General features: G+C 36.0%; 1 protein-coding gene across 2 annotated transcripts in view; it reads left to right on the forward strand.

Moving 5' to 3' along the window:
• Nucleotides 1-22,888, forward strand: part of VPS37A (VPS37A subunit of ESCRT-I) — a 36,075-nt gene extending 13,187 nt beyond the window's left edge. The window contains exons 2-12 of one of the 2 annotated variants that reach the window (XM_053578737.1): nt 2,843-2,917; nt 4,900-5,014; nt 5,630-5,730; nt 10,276-10,504; nt 11,960-12,030; nt 13,307-13,434; nt 13,518-13,576; nt 13,654-13,722; nt 19,113-19,256; nt 20,354-20,434; nt 21,669-22,284. In XM_053578737.1, the coding sequence (XP_053434712.1) occupies nt 2,843-2,917; nt 4,900-5,014; nt 5,630-5,730; nt 10,276-10,504; nt 11,960-12,030; nt 13,307-13,434; nt 13,518-13,576; nt 13,654-13,722; nt 19,113-19,256; nt 20,354-20,434 (1,072 nt within the window). In that variant the 3' untranslated portion in view covers nt 21,669-22,284. The other variant, XM_053578736.1, reaches the window with a different exon arrangement.
• Nucleotides 22,889-25,326: the final 2,438 nt, after the last annotated feature.

The following is a 25,326-nucleotide window of genomic DNA, read 5'->3' on the forward strand; positions in this document are numbered from 1 at the left end:
TCTCACCTTCCCTGTGTGTGGATGCCTTGCCTTACCACCTTCTCCTTCACTCTTGCTGTCCCTATTGCTTCTTTAGGAGAGTCATCTGTAGTTAGGCATCTGCCTGCAACTTTTGATCCTGTCTATGGAGCAGCACGTATGGGCTGCTTCTAGTCTGCCATCTTCCAGGAAGCTCCCCTAAATACTTGTTTAATAATGGTTAGAATATTTGGGGCAGTCATTATACTGATACTATGCTGAGAGGTTTACTTGCATTATCTTACTTAATGTAACAACTCTTTTAAGTAGATAGATGCTTTTAACATGTCCTTTTCCCACGTGAGAGAAAAGGCGTAGGTTGAGGAACCTACCCATGATCACAAAGCAGGATTTGAACCCAGGAAGCCTGACTTATGAGGCAATGCTTTTAATCACTAAGATGCTCTTCTTCATTTCGAGGTGATGGATGCTTGTATGACCAAGTTTCCTTGAGCAGTGACATCTTAGGATCCTGTGATAATGTAGGGGAATAAAACACTTAGGCCATTTTATTGATTATGTGGTGTTCATCCTGTGAAGGAGGCTCAGTCCAAACCTAATTCACAAAGAGAAACTTTCATAAAAATTGTGTAAGTCTTGGCGGCATCTGTAGCTCAGTGGGTAGAGTGTCGGCCACATATACCAGGCTGGTGGGTTCGAACCCAGCCCTGGCCAGCTAAAATCAACAATGACAACTGCAACGACAACAACAACAAAAATAGCTGAGTGTTGTGGTGGGCGCCATGGCACTCTACCGAGGGTGATAAAGTGAGACTCTGTCTCTACAAAAAAAAAAAAAACATAGGAAAAGTTGCAGGGCAGAATTCTAGGAAAGCATCTTAAAAGGGAGTAAGAGAATAGATAACTGAAGTCAGGCACAATGGTTGACACCTGTAATCCTGTCACTTTGGGAAGCTGAGATAGGAGGATCACCTGAGGCCAGGAGTTTGCGACCAGCCTGGGCAATATAGCAAGACCCTGTCTCCAAAAAAAAAAAAAGCCAGGCATGGTGGCACACACCTGTGATCCCAGCTACTCAGAAGGCTGAGACAGGAGGATCACTTGAGCCTGACAGTTGCAGGTTACAGTGAAATATGATCATGCTATGGCACTTCAGCCTGGATGACAGAGTGAGACCTTGTCTCTCAAAATAATAACAATAATTCTCAATTTGTATGTATTTTTTATACTTTAACATTTGATACTCAGAATTTTGTTTTATTGTAGACATAATTATAAATACAATCTATCAAACAAGGCTATCGGGGGCTCACTTGAAATTCTAGCCAACAGTCATATTTCCAAAGCGGAAAATGCTGAGTGGTATTAATGAGTTAAGGTTGCAAAGGGAGTTTAACATTCAACTGCACCTGAAACTTCTTCAAGCATGAATCCCCTTCAAAGGCCTAGCAAATGCACAGCAATTTACCTTTCCTTCTATTGGAGGCTTCAGCTAACAGCTTTATAAAGCTTATTTTCCTCATTCTCTTTTTTTTTTTTTTTTACTATTGTATATTTTGGCTTTTTGACAAAAACTTAGCCTCTAGAATATAAAAATCTTAGGTGGCTTAAAACAATCATAAGTGTTAGCATGGAGTTATGGTAAAATTGTAGATGCAGACAAGCTTTCCCTTCTGATACCCTTTGGAAGGAGCATTAATAAGAAACAGCTAAGAAGAGATTCAAGCAGACACTTGATATTAGGACTTACACAAATTTTTTTTTTTTTTTTGAGACAAAGTCTCACTATGTCGCCATTGGTAGAGTGCCGCGGTGTCACAGCTCACAGCAACCTCAAACTCCTGGGCTTAAGCTATTCTCTTGCCTCAGCCTCCCAAGTAGCTGGGACTACAGGCGCCCGCCACAACGCCCAGCTATTTTTTGGTGAGCAGTTCAGCTGGGGCCGGGTTTGAACCCGCCACCCTCAGTATATGGGGCCGGCGCCCTACCGACTGAGCCACAGGCACCGCCCAACTTTTCCTATGTTTTATTAGCTGTGACTTAAGTCTATACCAGTGGTTCTCAACCTTCCCATGATGTATTTACATTGTTACAAACGGGTTGCGACCCACAGGTTGAGAACCCCTGGTCTATACCAACAATTAGTTGCAAAAAGACTAGACTATTCCTACCCATGATAAAATCAGGCTCCTCTTAGGAAGAAGTGGAATATTTGTTTTTGGAAAGCAGCCAGCAGCCTCTGTCATAGACTACAGAAGACACTTCATCCAGACTTTTAAGTTTAACTGTTTAGACCCAGACTGCCCCACCTGAGTATGTAGCTGGATAGTGGCAGAGTTGTAATTAGAATCCAAATTCCAGAGGTTCTCAATTGCTTTTACTAATGATAAATTGGATAAAGTGATAATCAATATAGCATTAATAAAAGAGTTTTTCTTGCCTCTTTACCTAAACATTCCCCTCCCCCGGATTATTTCAGAACATTCCTACCTGCATATTTGATAAGCCTTTCTAACTATGATCATTTTTCCTTCAAGATACAAGTTATACTGGCTGTCCAGATTCTGTGCTTAAAATTAAAAGCACTTTTGTGGGGCCTTGGTGTGTGTCACACTTTATGGGGGAAAGACATGATTGCAAGAGGGACTTTACCTAACAATTGCAATCAGTGTAACCTGGCTTATTGTACCCTCAATGAATCCCCAACAATAAAAAAAATATATATATACTAAAAAAAAAAACAAATAAACCCCCCCCCCAAAAATTAAAAGCACTTTTAGTAGACTGTAGCACTTAACATTTATTTTTAACAACAATGGTTCTATGACTTTGGGTCAATTATTATATTAATTTGCTCTTACAGTATAGCTGAAATACAGAAAGATGTGGAATACAGATTGCCATTCACCATAAACAACCTGACAATTAACATTAATATGTAAGTAGAATTATATCCTGTTTTTTCATGTATTAGGCCTTAAAAATGTTTTGTTTTCTGTTTCTTAATTATTATGAGAAAGTGAATTTACTTTAAATAATTAGAATTTAGAAAATAGTACAAAATTTGTTTCAAATTATTTTTGAAAGATACCATTCTAATATATATCGCTATAAAAAAGCAAAATTTATTTCAAATTATTTTTGAAAGATACCACTCTAATATATATTGCTATAAAAAAGCAACTATAAAAGAAGAAATGCAAAAGATACAGTAATAATCCCTAGACTGCAATTGTTTTTATTGGTGGGGACTAAAATCTTAGCTGGAGATAGCTGAAAATGATAATGAGAAACAAAGGGATCATGTATGGAAAAACCATTAGAAATAGATTCACCTTTACATCAGAAACAAGACTTAATATTCCTGATTTCAGCAACAATAAGTTCAAGGCTGGATTTGATCTGCCAATCATTTTTAAGGAAAAAAAAATTAATAGTTAAAAATGTAATCATGAGGCTTTCACTTCAGTTACGAGGGAAAAATTTGAACAACTTTAATTTCGGAAAGCAGCCCACAGCCTCTGTCATAAGATTATAGGAGACACTTCATCCAGACTTTTAAGTTTAACTGTTTTGACACAACAGCACAGGTTCTGCTGAAGAAACTTTAACTTTCATGTGAATTTTGAGTCTGTGGGGTGAAAGAATTAAGTGATGACTTCAGATTGCATTAGGTGGCTACTGCTAGGGCAAGTGTTTGGACCAGTGAAGAAGGTCCGTAACTTGCAGAAAAGAACTATGTCTTACCTTCATGTTCTCATTGTGTGGCAGAGCATCCCAGCGCAACGCAGGAGGCCTTATTAAAGTACTTACTAAAGAAGTTGAATAAATGACTAAAGCATGAATATATAACTGTGCCAGTATTATGCTATGTTAACTTGATATATATGAGCTTTTGGAATACTCACAGCAGCCCTGCAAATTAGGGCAGATTATTCAACTTTGTAAATGAAGAGGGTTTATCTGTCATCAAATGCCCAGGTAGAGTTAAGTAAGAGAGGTTAACAGGAAGCCAGTTTTCTTTTTGGCAGTGTTGCCAACAAATAGTTTTCTGAGCCAGCAGGGGAACAGAAAGGCAACTCCCTGGAAATAAAGTCTTCTAAGTTTTAGAAGTTTTGTAGAACAGTGTTCCATATCCAGTAAACTGCCATTATTAAGTCTTCTCTTGTTAATCTTAGTTTTGTAGTAGTTCAAAAAAGATTAAAATTTTTGTATTGAGAATTTATTGTTCTTTACATGAAACTATCTGATTGGCCCCCGAGTTGGGAGGAATGTATTAATTGGGACATTTAGAAGGCAATCACATGGAGCCAAGGCACGATGACTGCTTTTCAATCCTTGTGTTTATCATTTTATCCACTTACTCTTTAGAAAGACAATAAATAGTGAAATAATTCTTTGAAGCATTTTATTTAATTTTCTTTTATTTCCTTTTTTAAAATCAGGTTAGTCCTGAACTCTCGCCTGCCAGGTAGCTGTGATTACAAGCATGTGTATCACTGTGCCCAGCGTTGGCATTTTAAAAGTAGAAAAACACAGGAAATTATATAGCCAGACCTGGTAAATAGCCGGTATGGTTCATCTGATACCAAGTGCCTAATCTAATTTTTACCTTGATATATTGGTATGTTATCTAACTGGCACGATGCAAAGAATATTCTATAACTCAGCTTATCCATATTCCACATTGGGAGGTCTTACCTGTGGAATGACTACATTGTCTGGTTGCCAATGTAGCCTTTTATATACTCTCTTCAACTCAATAGCCACACTACAGCATTTCTTACTAGTAATTAATCCATATCAAAGTGGGAAAATTTAATTTGCTTTTACTAACTTTGTTTTAGGATTTTGATTATATTATGTACCAATTGTTATCTTTGTTTTTATTTTTCATCTGTTCTGTTCTGCCTTTACCAGATTGCTTCCTCCACAATTTCCTCAGGAAAAACCAGTGATTAGTGTTTATCCACCAATACGACATCACTTAATGGATAAACAAGGAATATACGTTACCTCTCCATTAGTAAACAATGTATGTATGTGGTATAATTTATAGTAACATAATAGGTGTATTACTTTTCTACTAAATATCTTAGAAGTCTGAAATGCATTTGAAATTTTATGTTATTTTTTTAATTTTAATTTTTTTTTTTTTTTTTTTTTTATTTTGGCCGGGGCTAGGTTTGAATCCGCCACCTCTGGCATATGGGACCGGCACCCTACTCCTTGAGCCACAGGCACCGCCCTAAAATTTTATGTTATTAATAACTTAAAAAATGTTTTTGTGTACTAGGATATGATATGATTGATTAATGCGAAGGACTATAATTTACACGTACTCTAGTATTTACCTTTGAACCCTCAAATTATTACATATAGTGAAATGTGGAAATATTTGAGCACCATTATTGATTAAGTGAACTTTTAACCTTGTTTATTAATTACCAAATATTTATGGTATTTTGTAAGAAAATGTTATAAGTTACAGATTGCTGTTATGTTTGGTTGACATAATATCCTTTGTTTTTCATTTAATTCTTGACCTACAAAAAAGGGTTAAGATTTAGTGATGTTATCCTAATAAGATTTTATAATCTTCTTTTTCTGAAAGAGATTTTAAACATCATGTATTAATGGTTATTTTCAGTTTACAATGCACTCAGATCTTGGAAAAATTGTGCAGAGTCTGTTGGATGAGTTTTGGAAGAATCCTCCAGTGTTAGCTCCTACTTCAGCAGCATTTCCTTAGTAAGTATGTCTGTAGCAAATAAAATTCTTTACATATATTTTAATTTATTAAAGTAGTGAAAATATAGCTTAAAAATTCAAATGGTGTTAAAGGGTAGTCATCTGATTTCCACATCCCCACCTTCACATAAATACATCCAGACTTTTCAGAGGCAACTATTATCTTCTTTTAGCTATTTCTTCTAATATTCACCTTTAGCTTTCTGAATAATGTGAACATATTGCTCTCTATCTCTTGATTCTGTCACTTTAAATATTATGTGTTGACCTCCTATTATGATCAATGAGGATTTTAGCTGTCACAAAACTTCCCTCATTCTCCTTCTCACAGTGATATTATCATTGAGCATCATTTCTGCCACATTTTGTTTATAAAATTGGTCACAAAGTCCCACCCAAATTGAAAAGAGAGGATCGACTCCACCTCTCAAGAGGATGGCAAAGTTCAAGAAGAGCATGTGGGGATTAGAAATCTGGCTGTGGCCATTTTGGAAAATACACAGTTCTCTGTCTAGTCACAAGAATTCACCTCTTTCCTATATGCAAAAATGCACTCTTCCCCTCCCCCAAGAACTTCCAAAGTTCATTCTGTTACAGAATCAGACTTGATTCAAGGTCCAGTGTTTCATCATATAAATCAACTTCACATGCAGAAGAGGTTTCTCAGCTATGTTCCTCAAGAATAATTCCTCTCGATGTGAACACAGGGAATTAAAGAGACAAAGTAGCTGCCCCTCATATATTCATCATAAAATAGTAGAACAAACCTTGGGTAACCAGAAAGTGGCAGCATTGGTAAACTGTCCACTAATACAAAGTTCCACTTCTCATGACCATTGACTCAGAGGCCCATCAGGCTCCTGCTAACAGTTTCTTCAGTCTTTTATACTCTTCTGAGAGTTCTTACCACCTTCACCTCTGTTCCCAAAGCTACTACTATAGTCCTGTGTTTAAGATTTTATTATTTATTCTGTAATTCTTTTTTTTTTTTTTGCAGTTTTTGGCCAGGGCTGGGTTTGAACCCACCACTTCCACTATATGGGGCTGGTGCCCTACTCCTTTGAGCCACAGGCACTGCCCAAAATTTTATTATTTATTCTTTACATATTTATTTATCTTTGATCATAGCAGTCTTCCAAGTACCAAAATCTATTCTTGTTACTAAGGCTGCATGACAAATTACCCACAAAATTATGGCTTAAAACAGTGAACACATTTATTTTGCTCACTAATCTGCAGTTTAGGCAGAGTTCATCAGAAAGAGTTTATGTATGCTCTGCTAATCATCGACTAGCACCAGTAGTGTTTCTCAATGTGCTAGGTATCTGATGGGCTTTTTAAACCTAGAGATTCATGTCTTCATTTTTAGTAAATTCTGATTTTGTTGTAATTTCTAACTTGCCTTTTTTTCGTCATTCTCTATGAAATTCTTCTAACACCGGAGCTCTTAAGGTTTTTCTTATTGCCCATGTTTATATTTGTATTTCCTTTACTCAGGATATTTCTTGGTTTTATTTCCTAGTCCCTCTACTTAATTTCCAAGAACTTTTTCTTGTTCAAATGTCAGATGGTATCTTCAACCCTGTCTAGGAATCTCCTTAACGAGCTGTGCAGTTCAGTAGGTACTTCAGACCCCTCCTCCCTCAACCCTGTCTAGGGATCTCCTTAACGAGCTGTGCAGTTCAGTAGGTACTTCAGACCCCTCCTCCCTCAACCCTGTCTAGGAATCTCCTTAACGAGCTGTGCAGTTCAGTAGGTACTTCAGACGCCTCTTCCCATCTTTGCCTTCTTGTTAGCTGTGTCCTAGAGTCCTGTGTCCCTATTTTTGGATAAAGAATTTGGATATTCTTTATGCAAAAACTATATTTCCTAATTTCTGTAGGGATAGAGTTGGATATAAAGTCACCTTTTTTGAAAATACAAGCCAGCAATTTTTTTAATATAATTCCGTTGTAAGAAAGTAAAGTTTTAGGATAAATATCCTTTGAAATGAACAAGCTTGTTAGAAAACTTTTAATGTTTTGAATGGGTCTTCTATTCACTTGGTTCAAATTCAAAAAGTATATAAAGGAATATAGAATGAAAAACTACTGTGCCACTTCTTTTTCCCTTGTAACTTAGTTTTTCTGCTCACTGGCATCCAGATATGTTTGGGTGTGCGTTTGTATAATTCTTGAGATACTCTATGCATATACAAGAAAATATATGTAGTATTTTATTCCTCTCTTTTTTCCATGAATAGTAATCTACTATTTCCTTGCTTTTTACTTTCACTAAATGGTATGGTTTGGAAAGTTTCCCTTCACAGTACCTAAGGCACTTCCTCCTTTATCCATAAATGGATACTTTATGGCCACAAAGTATCCGTTTCATAAAAGTACATAGCTTACTTAGCAAGACTCCTATTGATGGGTATTTCCATTGTTTCTAATCTTTCCTAAAAGGCCCACCCTTCCTCATTACCCTCATTGCTACAGTAAATAATCTTAAAAAAAATAATCTTACCCAAATGTGAGCATATTTGTTGGATAAATTTTATAAGGAGTATGCACCTTTGTAATTTTGGCAAATACTGCAAAATTACCCTCTGGAGTAGTGGTACTGGTTCCTACATCTGCACCACAATGCCTTTCTCCCCATAGTACGTTACCAGGATGGACCTTTGTCAATTGTTAGGCAGAAAATAAAACGTTATTAAAATGTAAATTGTATTTATCTTACTTACAGTGAAATTGGGCATTTTTCCCTGTGCTTTAGAGATTTTTTTTCCCTTCTCTGTTCTGTGTATAATATCCTAGTCTCCATTTTGCTATTGAGTTATTAATATTTTTATCAATTTGTAGGAATTCTTTATATATTAGAGAAATTAACCCTTTCTGTATGAAAAGGTTTCAAGTGTTTCCCCTAGATTTGTTATTTGTCTTAAAAGGGGCTTTGCACTATAGAATTTTTTAAATGTTGTGGAATTTTTCATTATTTTCTCTCGTAATTTCAGAATTAGGGATCACAGGAAGTCTTTTCCCACCCCACAGTTATAATTTCCCAGTGTTCTTTTAGGATTTTTTTTAAACAATTAAATCGTTGACCATTAGGTTTGTATACAATTGGAAATATGAATTCTAGCTCAAATTTAGTTTTTTCCACATATCTCAACACTACTTACTGACTATTCTATCTTTTCACTTGCTTGAGATTATACTTTTTTTTTGCAGTTTTTGGTAGGGCTGGGTTTGAATCCACCACCTCTGGCATATGGGGCTGGCGCCCTACTCCTTTGAGCCACAGGGGCTGCCCAAGATTATACTTGCATTATATGCTAAATTCCGTGTGTGTTTGGACTTGCCTATCTATTAACCTTCCTGTGCATTGATTTTTGATTAATTATTAAAGTTCTATGGGTTTTTTGCTACATGGCAAGGCTAGTGTCTCTTTACCCTCCTTTCCCAGACTTTTTTCTTCTACCTTTGCTTGTTTATTTTTCCATATAAACTTTAGTGTCATTAGTTTACATTTCAAAGTCTATAACCAGTGTTTTCTTCCAACAAAATAATAGTAAAATAATAGTACTCCCATAAAAAATTGTTTAAGCTTTATATATTTTGGAACACGTTTTGAAACAAAGTAAAATCTCCTAATGGTTGGTATTACATTTAAAAACAACCATAAATCCTCTAATTCTTTTCTCCCTGAATATTTCTTTCTTTCATTTTTTTCAAGACAAGGTCTCTCTATATTGCCTAGGCTGGCCTTGAACTCCTGGCTTCACTGGAGGGATTACAGGTGCAAGCCACCATGCCTGGCCTCTCTAAACTTTTCTAAGGAGGAAAGATAATAAATGTAAACTATTTTTTTATCTTATAAAAATAAATATTGGCTACATTATTCTCTGATTAAATCCCAAGTACATTATGCTGTGCTACTCTTTCTTTATCAGTACCACGTGCGCTAACCAATTGTGCCACTGGAGCACTTACTCTTTCTAATATATGTGTACGTTTATATATGTATCTGTTTTTAATTTTTTAACATTCTTAGCAGCTCATCTGTATGTTTAATTTTCCTTTAAAATTTTCTAGAAAAAGTATTGACTTCTGGTCAGATTTCCCCCAATGTAGAGAAAGCTACTAGACAGCCTACACGTGGATAAATCTCCTGGATTAAATATTGTTCTGTCTTCCTTCTGGAGAGTTATTCGCTGATACCAGAACTGGAAAATGGCCTTTCTATTCACTTCTACTCTAAGCAGTTGAAGTGCATGCTTTCTAAAACATTCATCTTCGTTTTCATAGAAACCATAATTCTTTTTTGGGGGGTTCATATTTTATCAAATTGTAATATTCAATTCAGTATATAATTATATTGAATATATAACCGAATTACATATTTATTCAATGTATAATTCATTACAATTATAATAAGTATCACCTGCTATAAAGTGAGTCCATCTATTATGCATGATTGTTGTTATGTAGAACAATTTAGGAATAATTTTATATATTTCAACCCTAAAATCTCATTGATGATTCTTCTCTTTTTTCTCTTTAGCCTGTACAGTAACCCGGGTGGAACGCCCCCTTATGCTGCCTCTCAGGGTTTTCCATTTCTTCCTCCATTTCCCCCAAAAGAAGCTAATAGGAATATCACTTCTCTATCTGCTGCTGACACCATTTCTTCTTCAACAACAAGTCTGACCCCAGCCAAGCCGGCCGCCCCTTCATTTGGTATTCTTTCAAATCTGCCGCTACCTGTTCCCACCACAGATGCTTCAGCACCGGTTGGTGTCTTCAGTTAACCTGTGTTTCGTACCATTGAAACATTCTCCCCGTCAAAAAGCATGTATTACGTGTGTGTGCCTTATTGTGCCAGCCACTGAGGCACAAAATATCAAAAGATAAATAAAAATTTTCAACTTAACAAACACAGAGAGGTAACCAACAAATAGTCAAATAATTGCAAATAACTTCTAGTAGTGTAGAAGAGAGAGACAGTCTGTATAGTTTTGTGGAGGCATTGTTAAAGGAATGGTTGGTGCTCCCAGGGGCCAAGGTGGAACTAGCAGGATGCCTTTACAAAAAAGGTGATTTTTTTCACCACTTTACCTTAGTGCCTCAAACCATGCCTGATACATATAACAGGTGCTGAGTAAAAGGCAGGTAAGTGAGTGAATGCCTTTATGCTTGAAGCCAGATTTTGAAATATGGTTATGAATTTGCCAAGGTAACCCGGTGATACATGAGGATTCTATAAGCGGCAGTAACATTGACAGAGGCATCGAGATATAAACCAGATGTCATTTTTGTGAAGCTGCCTCTCATAGATCTTTCTGGCTGCCCCATAGGATGTAGGCAAAGGCACAAGAAGCTATCATGTAGAAGCAGGTGTCAGATTGTGGGGCTCTGTTAAAGCAGCTAAAGGCTCGAAGTATCACGTTGTCTGTTCTTAAGCCAGTACTGTTGTCAACGTGGGATGTTACTAAGGGGGAGACTAGCACATGAAACATTTGTGCATAAAACATTTAAAGGTATTTTAAAACTTTCCATTTTAACTCTCTATCACTCATACTGGTACCCAAATATTACAGAACTTTATTATATTCAACATTACTAATTTCAGAGTTTGTAATCATTTAGAATCTGTAGACTCAAGTGGACTTTGTTTTTCCAAAACCTTTCTTTTTATTGTGCTAGTGAATGTTATGAACTGTAATTAGTAGTATAAACAAAATTGCAAGTGAACTTTCCAAGGGTCCTGAAGTAGAGACTGTCATATGCTATATTCAAAACAGTGGATACTTTCTTCCTTATCTGCCACACTGCCTCATCTAACTTGAATGTGTAACTATTTAGACTGTTGCCAAATTTTTAAGTTTTTCTGTATTTAATGCCTCTCACTTGAGAATAATATATTCATATATATCAATGAAACCTACAGATGATTCACCCCTTCTGTCACAGATATACTTAAGAGATTTATTTTGCAACCATATACTTTCCCAAGAAAGAGAACTAACACAGAAGTACTTAGGTACCCTCACCAAAAAGAAGAAAGAAGTAAACCTTATATGACAGATTTACACTAAAAAAAATAGACTGAAGGAAGAACGGGAGAGTGAGGGGAGAGTGAAGAAGACGTGGGATATGGTGCATTGAAAGTACTTTTATAAGTAAATGGGAGAGTCAAAAGGATGACTTAAATCTAATTAAAACTCTAATTTAAATCTCTTCTTTAGACAAGTCAAAATGGATTTGGTTACAAGATGCCAGATGTCCCTGATACATTTCCAGAACTCTCAGAACTAAGGTAAAAAGTTTGTGGTGTTGTCTATTTTATTTTTAAGTACTCAACTGATGATTTTACATTCACGTGAAATTAAAAGATTTTATTTTTGAATAATATCATCACTTTTCCTATACAATGTTGTTTTAATAGTGGGAAATTTTATAAATCAGGCTCGGTGCCCATAGTACAGTGGTTAGGGCGCCAGCCACATACACCGACAGTGGTGGGTTCAAACCTGGCCCAGGTCAGCTAACCAACAATGACAACTGCAACAAAAAATAGCCAGGCATTGTGGTGGGCACCTATAGTCCCAGCTACTTGGGAGGCTGAGGCAAGAGAATCACTTGAGCCCTGGGTTTGAGGTTGCTGTGAGCTGTGATGCCAAAGCACTCTACTGAGGGTGACATAGTGAGACTCTATCTCAAAAAAAAAAAAAAAAAAAAGAAAAAAAAATTTATAAATCGATTTTCGGTCTTAAAGGCTGTATTTATTGAGTGACTGGTGTATACCCAGGAATTTTTTTTTTTTTTTTTTTTTTTAATGCTAGAAATCAGGTGTCGACCTAGTCTAAAACTAACTCGATAGAACAATCTCCCATATAAGTTTTTCACAAGCCAACATATTACAGCAACTACTGTGGCCTTTTTACAGTTCTGCTTCCCTCCCATCAACACATACAATAAAAGGAATAAAAACAGCATCTTCTAATGCTAGTTTGTCTGTGGACTTTTACTCCTTTGAATTCACAGTTTTACTATATGTTCAACATTATGCTTGGAAGAAATAAATGGTTTAAATTTCACAAATCAGTAAGGCTAGTTCCTATCAGGGACATTCAAGAAGTAAGTCATATTTTAAATCAAAAGCAAGTAATAAAATTTAGAACATGAAAAAAATATATTACAGCTCCTATTTTAAGGAGCCTTAGCTGAATAAGGGTTTCATGCATTTTTCTTTACTTAGGTAGCTCTCATTGTGTATTTCAGGTCACTGTATAATTGTGAATACTTCCCCATAGATGTGATTTTAAAGAGAAGTTACATATGTCAATATATCCACTGGACAAGAATTCACTCCTACAGATTCTGTCATGAATATATTGCAGACTACTTTATGTTCCACTGTGGTTGATGTTTTATATGCTTTTAAGATTATAATTGGCTTTCTTGTGTGTATATATGAACATTATTTAGGACCCTACTAACTAAATAAAGCCAGAAATTGTGAATATTTATCATCACAGAGAATAATCTGGTTACTTATATTTAACAACATTTTCTTTCTTTTGTGTCTCTAGTGTTTCACAACTCACAGATATGAATGAACAAGAGGATGTGTTACTAGACCAGTTTCTGAATTTGTCTCAACTAAAGCAAATTATTACTGACAAGGATGACTTAGTAAAAAGTATTGAGGAACTAGCAAGTATGTCTTCCCTCACTTCCGCTCAAATTGTGTGAGAAAAATGTGATCTTTACCCAGAAGTAAATCAGAAATTTATCTTACAGGAAAAAATCTCCTTTTGGAGCCTAGTTTAGAAGCCAAAAGGCAAACTGTTTTAGATAAGGTGAGTTAGGGATTATTTTAAAGAAATTTGTGCAATGTAAAAACAGAACAAAGTGACGTCTTAATTTTCTCTCTTAGTATGAATTGCTTACACAAATGAAGTCTGCTTTCGAAAAGAAGATGCAAAGGCAGCATGAACTGAGCGAGGTACAATCGTTTCGTTCTTTTCCTTTCCCCTAAAATTTTTAATCTTATATGTATTAGTCACATTCTTATTTTCATTATCAACAGAAACCATGTATTAGGTGTCTGACTTTACAAGGCATGAAACCTTTAAATGTAGATAAATGGCTTTCAGTTACAAAGCATTATAGATCTACACTCCAAAGAGCATGGCTCCAAAACATAGAAACGTGAAAAGTCCCCACAAATAACTTTCCTGGGTCAGTTACGAAACCCTTGTAACCTTTGTATAAAACCTTTCAGGAAAAGTCTTTAACTCTTTACTCACTTTTAAGTTTAGGTACAAATAGACAGTTAGCCAATTGAAAAGTATAAAGTATAGCTCACGACAAATAATAGGTTTTATGCTAGAAATCTAGTAATATGACAATAAAAGCATCCTATAAAATTCAGCCTATATTTCTTTTAAAAATAAATCTTTAAAACTAAAAAGGGAATGGATAGCATATCTTTATATCTCATACCCATAACCAACATCATAGTTAACCACATTCTATTTCTTTTGAAATCAGGAGTTTTTTTAACATAAAGCAAATGTAACAAAACATGAAAGAGAAATAAAACAAGAGCAAAAGAAGATGGTGAAAGAAGTGAGACTCAGTCTCTACAAAAAAAAAAAAAAAAAAAGAAGAAGATGGTGAAAGAGACCATAAATTTATAATGAATTTCAGATAATATGATTGCCTTTTAGAATAAAAGAAATAAGAATAGCTAACATTGAACAATTAGTGTGTGTCTTGCACCGCACAAAGTTATTCACACATACACAGTGGCCCGTTTGTTATTACACCAGATCCTCTCAGTTAGGTATTATTATCTTTTGTTTACATATTACAGATAAGGAAACTGAAGTACAGAGAGAGAAAATAACTTCCTTGAGGTCATATAAATTGAAAACATTAAAGTTAGGAATTAAACCTAAGCAATCCTTCACAGAAAGTCTGGGAAAATCAACAACTCAAATGCCCTTAAATGTACATTTGAGCTTAGCAAGTAATGAATAAACTAGAAATAGAAAGTTTCTTCTTTGATAAAGAGTATTAGAAACCAACAATAAACATTTCCAGATCCCATTAATTTTAGGAATAAGAGAGTAACCCCACATTGTCACTGCTGTTTAACATTGCTTGGGAGATTCTGAACTGGCAAAGTTTTTCTCCTACAGTCTATCAATTACTACTGAAAAATGGAATAGAAAAAAAATCATTTTTAATAGCAATAAACTGTAAAACACTTATAAGTGAACCCAGGGAAGTAAATTAAAAAACTTTACTAAATAAAAGAAGACTTGAGTTTCCTATATTCTAAGACTATTTAGAGCAACATAGAAGGTTTCATGGAATGAAAGGTAACAGTATTATAAAGATTTTATTCTTCTCAAATAACTTATAAATTTAATATAATTCCAATCAAAATCCCAAGAGCTTTTTTGTTGTAGTTGTTGTTGTTGAGATAGACTCCCACCCTATTCCCTGAGCAGAGTGCAATGGCATCATAGCTCACTGCAACCTCAGCCTCCAGCTGTGGGCATCCTGCTGCCTGAGCCTCTGAAGCCACTGGGATTACAGGTGCTCACTATGGCGCCCAACTATATTTTTCCATTTTTTTAGGAGACGAGAGTCTCACTCTCACTCAGGCAAGTTGTGAACTCCTGAGCTCAAGCAATTCTCTCTCCTCAGCCTCCCACAGTATTGGGATTACAGGTGTGAGCCACTGCACTGGGCCCAAGAGCTTTTTTATTAAAATCTTTTTTTTTTTTTTAATTTTTTTTAATTTTTTAGATAGAGTCTTACTTTGTTGCCCTTAGTAGCGTGCTGTGGCATCATACCTGACAGCAACCTGAAACTCTTGGGTTCAAGAGATCCTCTTGCCTCAGCTTCCTGCGTAGCCAGGCTTACAGCCCCCCACCACAACACCCAGCTATTTTTCAGAGACCATGTCTTGCTCTGGCTCAGGGTAGTCTTGAACTCATGAGCTCAAGCAACCACCTGCCTTGGCCTCCCAGAGTGCTGGGATGACAGGTGTGAGCCACTGCAACCGACCATAAAATCTTAACATGTTTATTCTAAAGTTTATCTGAAAGATTAAATGGGTAAAGGTAGTAAAGAAGAGGCTGAACAAAAAGAAATAATGGAAAGAACTTTCTTTCCTGTTATCTAAATAACACCATAAGACTTCGTCTTTTAAAATGATACAGTAGTTGGGCGGCGCCTGTGGCTCAAGGAGTAGGGTGCCGGTCCCATATGCCGGAGGTGGCGGGTTCAAAGCCAGCCCCAGCCAAAAGCCACAAAAAAAAAAAAAATGATACAGTAGCTGGGGCGGCGCCTGTGGCTCAGTGAGTAGGGCGCCGGCCCCATATGCCAAGGGTGGTGGGTTCAAACCCAGCCCCGGCCAAACTGCAACAAAAAAATAGCCAGACGTTGTGGCGGGCGCCTGTAGTCCCAGCTGCTCGGGAGGCTGAGGCAAGAGAATCGCGTAAGCCCAAGAGTTAGAGGTTGCTGTGAGCCGTGTGACACCACGGCACTCTACCCCAGGGCGGTACAGTGAGACTCGGTCTCTACAAAAAAAAAAAAAATGATACAGTAGCTTTGTAAGAAGAGAAAGCAAATACAATTCCATGGATCAGATTATGCAGTTCAGAAATAGACTTGTATGTGTGACTATTTGGGAAAAAAGGATTCAATAAATTATATAATTGACTATTTAGTATCCATTTAGGAATAGGGTAAATTGGTGCATCATACAGTACACAGATATTACAGTTAAACTATTTAGTGGAAACCACAAAAATTCAACTGTGTTAGGATTTTTTGTTTTGAGAAACCTTTCTAAACATAATAAAAGAGGCAGAAACATGAAAAAAATGAGATATTTAGCTATATCCATACAAACTTAAAACTTGTGGGCGGCGCCTGTGGCTCAACAGAGTAGGACACCAGCCCCATATGCTGGAGATGGTGGGTTCAAACCCAGCCCTGGCCAAAAACTGCAAAAAAAAAAAAAAAAAAAAAAAAACTTGTATATATTAAAAATCATAATATCTGAAATGAAGTAAAAACTAGGGAACAAATGTTTGTAGTGTACCTGACAAATGTGAATGCCAATGGCCTGTAAACAGCAGAGGAAAAAACGGGAAACTCACAGAAGGAGAAATACGAGTGTCCAATAAAGCTCCCAATCATATTTATACATGGGCATTATGAAATTTTTGAGATTTAAAAAAATCAAGAAATGTAAAGTCTGCACGGAGGGAAACCAAGGAAGCCCTCCCAGCAACACTGATAAGCCGAGCAAATTGAAACTTATACGGGTGAATCAGAAAGGACGCTGTTGAGTATGTTTCTTGGAAGTGAAATAATGGACAATAACACAGTCTTTCTCAAAACTTTCATAGTGACTTGAGGTGATCTTTGAAAGACTTGAAATTTAAAAACAAGAAAAACACACCTTGATTCCTGTGCTCCTTTCTAGAGGTACTTACTCAAGATTATCTGTGGATGTTGAATCTTCTGCACTATGTGAAACTATTCCAATAGACTTCTGGTTCCATGAGTGCATGAACCTTAGATATGCAAGGAGTGAATTTCTCCTTGCATATCCAACAGTTGGGCCAGTGCTTAGCACACAATAGGTACTCAATAAATACTTAATGAATAAGTACGTGGAAAACATTTGAAAATATGCTCAACTTTACTAGAATTTTTTTTTTTTTTTTTTTTTTTGAGGTAGAGTGTCACTATGTCGCCCTTGGTAGAGTGCTGTGGGATCACAGGTCACAGCAACCACCAACTCTTGGGCTTAAGCGATTCTCTTGCCTCAGCCTCCTGAGTAGCTGGAACTACAGGTGCCTGCCACAATTCCTGGCTATTTTTTTTTTTTTTTGTAGAGACAGAGTCTCACTTTATGGCCCTCAGTACAGTGCCGTGGCCTCACACAGCTCACAGCAACCTCCAACTCCTGGGCTTAAGCGATTCTCTTGCCTCAGCCTCCCGAGTAGCTGGGACTTCAGGCGCCCGCCACAACGCCCAGCTACTTTTTGGTTGCAGTTCAGCCAGGGGCGGGTTTGAACCCGCCACCCTCGGTATATGGGGCCGGCGCCTTACCGACTGAGCCACAGGCGCCGCCCCTCCTGGCTATTTTTTTATTGTTGCAGTTGCCACTGCTGTTTTAGCAGGCCGGGTTTAAACCTGCCACCCTCGGTATATGGGGCTGGCACCCTACTATAATTTTTAAAAAAGCGAAATAAAATATCCATGTGAGCCAAAGATAGATAGCCACTTTTGGCAATGGGTGATAAGAAAATGTTGCATTACTGTACATTCCTATGTGTGATGTATCACAATGAGCCACCACCCCACAGCCAATAGGATGTTCATTAAGAATAGTTTTCCTACTTTTAGGGCTTTGATACATTTTGAGTTAACTTTTGTATTTAGGGAAGGGAAGGATCCAACTTTCTATTTTGCATGTGGATACCCAGTTTTCCAGCACCATTTGTTGAAAAGACTCTCTTTTTCCCATTGAAAGGACGTGGTACCCTTTTCAAAAAATCATTTGACTATATTTGTGAGGTGTTTTTCTGGGTTCTCTATTCCATTGGTATAGACTAGATATTCTTAGGACAGTAACACACACTTTTGATTACTGTATCTTTTAGGAAGTTTTGAAATCAGAAAATAGTTCTCCAACTTTGTTCTTTTTCAAGGTAAGTCTGGCTATTCTTGAGATTCTGCGTCAATTTTAAGATGGGTTTTCTTTCTCTGCAAGAGATGCCATTGAGATTTTGATAGTGAATCTGTAGATTGGTTTGGCTAGTAGTCATCTTAACAGTCTTAAATCTTCCAGCCCACAAACACAGGATGTCTTTCTACATGTTAATGTCTTTAATTTCTTTCAGCATTTTTTTCTAGTTCTCATCATGCAAGTCTTTCACTTCTTTGGCTAAATTTTGCCGTATTCTATTCATTTGAAAGTGAGGCCCAGCCTCCTCTTAAGAGAAAGAAGCGGGGATAGAAGGGCAGGGGCCGGAGTGTGAGCTCATTAGTGAGCCACTAACCATTCTTACCACTGCCTAGCACAGTTAATTCCAAAAGCCCCAGGGGAGGACAATGATTTTCCAAGTTTCTCTCATTTAATAGTTTACAGCCAGTGTATTGGTTTCTCTTGTGTTAGGTAATTACTTCTGTCCAAAGGCCAAGGACCTATGTGTGGCAGTATAAGGTAATTTCCTCAAAAAGAGGCTTTGTAAGGCATGTAACGGATTTGCTTCTCCATACCTCTGCCTCATTTCCTCTCCCTCTAAGGAGTTTGTCTGAGTGTTATCAACTAATATGGTGCTCAATTTTCTTTTTCAGAGCTGTAGTGCCAGTGCCCTACAGGCAAGATTGAAAGTAGCTGCACATGAAGCTGAGGAAGAATCTGATAATATTGCTGAAGATTTCTTAGAGGGGAAAACTGAAATAGATGATTTTCTCAGTAGCTTCATGGAAAAGAGAACAGTATGTAATACTTTCCAGTCGAGGATAAGTAATAGTGTAGTCTCAAATTACTTAAGTAATTTACTTATGAGTAAAAAAAATCAACACATTACTGAACTTGGGTTTTGAGTGCTATGAGAAATTTGAAAAGCCCTGCATTGAGAATGATAGCAGCATCCTCCTGTCACTTTAAGCCTGCTCGTCCTGCATACACAGCAGGTCAATCCATGTACTACCAATTTAGTGTCTGAATCGTTTTGTGATAAAGCTGGTCAACTTGACTCCAGTCTTCACAGCTGTAACATACCCCTTAATAATGTGGCTTACAAGTTTTTTTAAGAGAGAATCTATAAAGATTATAAAATAAAAATTTAAAACATTATTGAGAACATTCTAGAATAGTTTATGTTCCGAACTCTCCATTGTATTTAAAGAAAAACCCAAAAAGTCTGCTTAATAGTTTCTTGCCTTTTGAGTCCAAAATATTTACCTAATTTCTCTGAAACATCACATTTAAAAAAATAATCTGTTAGTAAACTTTGTAAAAATAATCTGTTAGTAAACTTTTTAACTTTCCTCCCACTCTCTCTTCCTTCCTTGCGCTCTTCCCCTCCCCTTCTCTCTAAACAAAATCTCTTATTAAGGCAGGTGGGGCAGATTTTATCATCCTCATTTTTTATGAGACAAAATTGAGGTCCAGAGATATTAGTTACTTACCTATAGTTATAGCATTAGTAAGGCATTGATTTCTGGTCCATTATTCTTTAATACTGTATAATTGTGCCTTGAAGTTTGTATTTGTTAATGTCTCTCGTTAACACCAGAATTTATTTCCAAATTTTGAAACACAGGTATTTGAAATTATATAATCAGAAAACTGATATAAAGGATCAGCTACATTATTCTACATTCTGGAATTTGCAGCAAAAGGCTATCTTTTAAACAAAATTAAATGTTTTTTTGCATTCTTAAATTCTGAGTAATTATAAGCTACCTTGAACATTCAAAACTTGATACAATGTCAATAGGTTAAAAGATTCTTAATTCTGTTATAATGTATAAAGTAGTAGGCACACCTTTGGGAAAGTGACTGGTATTTTAAACAATTTATTTTCTAGATTTGCCACTGTAGAAGAGCCAAGGAAGAGAAACTTCAGCAGGCAATAACAATGCACAGCCAATTTCATGCTCCACTATAGGTAAATTGTGTTTCAAGTTTGAGTCTCAATACTTATTGCATAAGCATTCTTTAATTGAAATGTTCTAAACAGTGCTTGTTATCTAGCCTTAAGCATAATTCTGTCATAGCTACTGTGCTGTGTAACATATCAGATGCTTCATATTATATGTTAAGCATAATATATAAGTAAGCATATAATAGTAGGAATTTTTTGGATATTTTCTCACTCTGACTTTGGCTTGAATGAACTGTCTTTACCATCAGATAGCTCCTTTGTAGAATCATAACTTACTGTTCCTTTGTCTTAGCTGGCTTGCAGCGTGGACCCTATCACTTGATTGATCTATCTCTGCATGGCCTCCTTTGTTGTTTCATCTTTTAAAATGAACTTCCCAGTCTGTTTCTTTTCCATCTCACATCAGGATTACTCCAATAATTTTCTGGCCAGTTCTCTTGATTCAAGAGTTCTCTTTCTCCATGGCACTGACAGAATGATCTTAAAAATACCACTTTTAGGGCGGCGCCTGTGGCTCAAAATACCACTCATAGGGCGCTGGCCCCATATGCCGGAGGTGGTGGGTTCAAACCCAGCCCCAGCCAAAACTGCAAAAAAAAAAAACCACTTTTCCCAGCTACTAGGGAGGCTAAGGCAAGAGAATCGCTTAAGCCCAGGAGTTGGAGGTTGCTGTGAGCTGTGATGCCAGAGCACTTTACTGAGGGCCATAAACTGAGACTCTGTCTCTACAAAAAAAAAAAAAACCACTTTTATGATAGAATTTTCTCTGCTCCAGAACCTATATGAGCACCTAGCAATGACCGTATCAATACCAAATTTCTCTCTGGTTTTATCATTTCTGCAATTTGCCGTATGTTTCAGATGATCCATTTTAATTTTCTGTTCTCCCCTCGTGTTGTCTTCTGTGGCATGTTCTTCCTTCTACCACTGTCTTTGTTCATGCCCTTACCAGGTATCAAGAAGCCATTCATTCCCCTCTCCATGTGTTCTGTTTTAGGAATGATTTGGTTCTAAGAACTAGTTCCTGCTCCAACAGGCTTAAGTAAAAGCTTATGTGACTGGATAATTCAGGGATTCATCATAGAGCCAAAATAAAGGAAAATACAGTCACCTGAGTGGGAAAACACGTCCGCAGTACCCAGAGCAGCTCCCCTTTTTCACACCTTTTCTGAGCCTGCTTATTCAATCATTTTGCCATCTGTTCTTTCTTTTCTTTTTTCCTGTCCCACTCACTCAGTCTTGAACCATTGCCACCCACAAGCCTGATGATATGTATCATCTGACAGTTCAAGTAGCCACTGGAGCCTAAGGAGAGTCTCTGGAGTTCCAACACAAGTCCCTGGAAGAGGTGCTGCCCCAGACGGGGGGATACTCGTCCTGGCCCCGTCAGTTAAGCCTGGAGATGGGTGTCAGGCGGTCCTCTACCCAGTCGACTAGCCTGAAGGAGGAGACTCTTAAGAAGGGAGCACAAGAAGTTCCCTAAAACAGGGAGTGGGATATGGGAAAGGAAACGGCAGGCATTTCTCATCTCAGCTCAAATTCTTCCGCTCCGTGTCCTTCACGTTAGTGTGGACATTGAACTGTTTTATGTTATTTTCTAAATCATACTATTAATATAATAAATTCCATGAGGATTGGGGCTGATTTTTGATACCTAGTTTGCATTTCCCACAGCTTGAAAAGGTGGACACTGAAAAATTGTTTACTTATATTAATGTAAACATGCTATAATCCTTTCCTTACCCCTGTTGCGTAATAGACACATTTTCTTCTTATAGATAAGTCTTAATTAGAAGAGAATGTAAAGGGATGAAAATGTGTGCTCTTAAATTAAATCGTAGTTTGGTTTTTCTTTCCAGATTTTCCTGGAAACATGAACTGCCAAGAGAGGAATAGGACACAAAACTAAGCACATTGTTTTATATTTATGATTTGCATATTCGCACTTCATCACAGTGGCTCAAATCACAGATACACCATATAGATTGTATACAGAACTGAGACTGGCTTTTTACAGATTAGAACGATTGCTGTGATCTTTGCTTTAAGAAAATCTTCTGCACTATTTGCACTAAAAATGTTTATTTATTGTCGATAAATCCTATCCTATTTAAGTTCCAGTGCTGTTCCTCTTATTATTGATAAAATGACCATGCATGTAATTTTAGCTAGTTTTCAATATTTTATAAAACTTCATTTAAATTTGTATTTTTAATTTGAACTGCCTCCTTTCTTTATCTAGAATGGTATGTACTTTAGATTTCTTTCCTCTCAGTCATTTTTGAAAAACTATTTTCAACAGTGGAAAGATCTTTATTTTTCTGTCTTCTGAATGATAAAACTTTCAAAAGCAATTTGTTTTTAAATACTGAAGATACCAGGAAACACCAAACCTGCCAATATTCCATCTCAAGAAAATAACTTTTAATACCTACAATAAATCACAAAAAAACCCAGCTGCTCTTATATATTGTTTTTTTAAAACTAAAAATGCATTTAAGCAATAAAAGCAAGTAAATATTTTACCTAATAGAAAAAAAAAAACTACCTTTCATTTAAACCAGTCTGACATAAACTTTCATGCTAGTTTTAGAAAAATATGTATTGATAGGTTTGTGGTTGGACAGGATAAGCTTTCTAAACTCCTGATAAAGTTAAAAACAATGTTTTTGTTAATAAATAGTAAATCTAGACACAAAAAAGTCAACACATTTTTCTGTCCCTTACTGTGAGTTAGCTTTTCCTAAGAGCAAAGCTATATTAGTAAGTAAAATTAATATTTAATTTTTGGACAATCCTAGTTTTTAATGAATTTGAATTTTCTCTTTAATCTGTACTGTGTTTAACAATTTGTTTCTATATCATGTCATAGAATGAACACATTTCATGAGAAACCCTATGTGAACTATATATGTCAAGCTTGGTAAGGTAGTATCTAAATTACAAAACAAAATAATGCATATTTTCATTTAAATGTCTTCCCAATGTGACTGTCATTCTAACACCAGCATACAGTATAGATTGTCCTTTCTTCTTTTTGTTCTTTCAGGAAAAGCAAAATTATTTTCTTAGAATTGAAAAATGCTTAATAGTTTAGTCTGTTTGTAGAAAGCAAGTATTCACATAGACTATAAAGATACATCGTCAGATACAGAAAATAACTTACTGTCTTCCTGACACTGTGCTAAGGGTATGCTGTTTAATCATTAAAATGACCAGATGAGGAAGATATAATTATTATTCCTAATTCATAGAAGAGAAAACTGAGGTAAAATTAGTATTTCAAATTTGTAAACAGAATTTTAGGCATTCAGAAACTTTCTCTCAATGCACTAGCCATCAGAGCTAAATTTTCCCAGTAGTCACCGAAGTCAAAGATGTAATAATCCCAATCTTTTGCAAATGATCAGGTAGCTTTCTTAAACATTCAGGTATATCCTAGAACAAGAGACTGGCACACTGCCGCTCTCTAAAAAAACATTAGTTCATTTATCCACCAATTTTATTAAGCAATTATTAAGAGAAAGACGTTGTAGAGATACTATACAGAGATAACTCAAATGTTGTTTAGGTGCTTATCTGCCTTCCTCTGTCTTCTACAAAATCATGAGCAATTTATCTCAGTGTTTTTTATTCCTTGAACTTGAATTATCCCATTTATCCTTCAAATGGGTTATCCTTCATAATTAGTTTATTAGATAACCTCCTTATGACACAGTCATTAAATAAAAGAATTATCTGCACTTAACAAAGAGACACATTGGTTCAGATATAGGTTATATACGTCACCCACGATGGAAGGAACGTGCATTTGAATATGTCTCTGTGAATTTGGGCTCTGTTTTTAGAATAGAAATTAAGTGACTGGCTTTTCAAATTTATGGCTATATTTTTTCTTCATAAAAATTGGCCGTTTTGGAGAGGCAATGCCATAGGAAAAAAGAAATGCACGTCAAAGCAGTATCCTGACTGCCATGCATAGTAGAAGACTAGATGGAAGTCGTATCATACTGGAGAGCTTAAGAGTTATCAGACTATTCAGGGTAAGGATTTGTCGTGGACAGTGATTTAGAGGCTAATATTTCAAAATAGAAAGTTCTAAGCCCATGAGATATATATTAAAGATTTCTACTTCAAAGTTGGAAGAACTTTCTAGGAATAAGTTGAGACTAGAGAATTTATATCAGAAGAGAAGTTGTTTAAAAAATAGGTGTGATCACAATTAATAGGTGCTTAAAATTGAAGGACAGCTCAGATTAATTTTTAGAAGAAAGTAAACTAATTCTTTTAAAAGTTCAATTATTGATTTGCTGAATTAGGATAAAAATTCTTACCTATTTTATATAAAATTTATCTTGAGCTCTAAATATTAATAATTGGGAAGTAACAGTCCTGACTCGATTTAACAGTGGTTTATTCCCTGTGCTGTAGTATAAACCACTACCCTAAGTAAAACACCTCCTGATTGATGTTTGATTTAAAAGGAAAAGGTACTGTTAGAGATTTTAGTCTTGTTGTTAGATTGGCCATGTTCTTTCAAGACTCTGAAACCTCAGTAAAGTTTTGATAAGCAATAAATATAACCTTTTATATAAATTTCAGTGTTACATTAATTTATAGAAGTAGACTAAATGAACATGTACTTAAATTATAATGTCTTATTAAAGGTTGAAGGGACTGGAAAGTTTATGGTTCTGATATAGAAGACATCACATTGAAAAATTAAATTTTAGGTTATCAAATATTTATACTATTTGCTTTTCAAAATAAATGCATAGTCCTGTGTGGCATAGATCCTTTGTCATTATTTAAAAAATATTATTTTTGTAGACATACACTAGCAAATGGAAAAAATTAAAGTCGCATCATCAGTATCAAGCAACAAAGTTTCTGAG

Source organism: Nycticebus coucang, chromosome 24 (assembly GCF_027406575.1).
Source record: "Nycticebus coucang isolate mNycCou1 chromosome 24, mNycCou1.pri, whole genome shotgun sequence".
NCBI classification, from domain to species: Eukaryota; Metazoa; Chordata; class Mammalia; order Primates; family Lorisidae; genus Nycticebus; species Nycticebus coucang.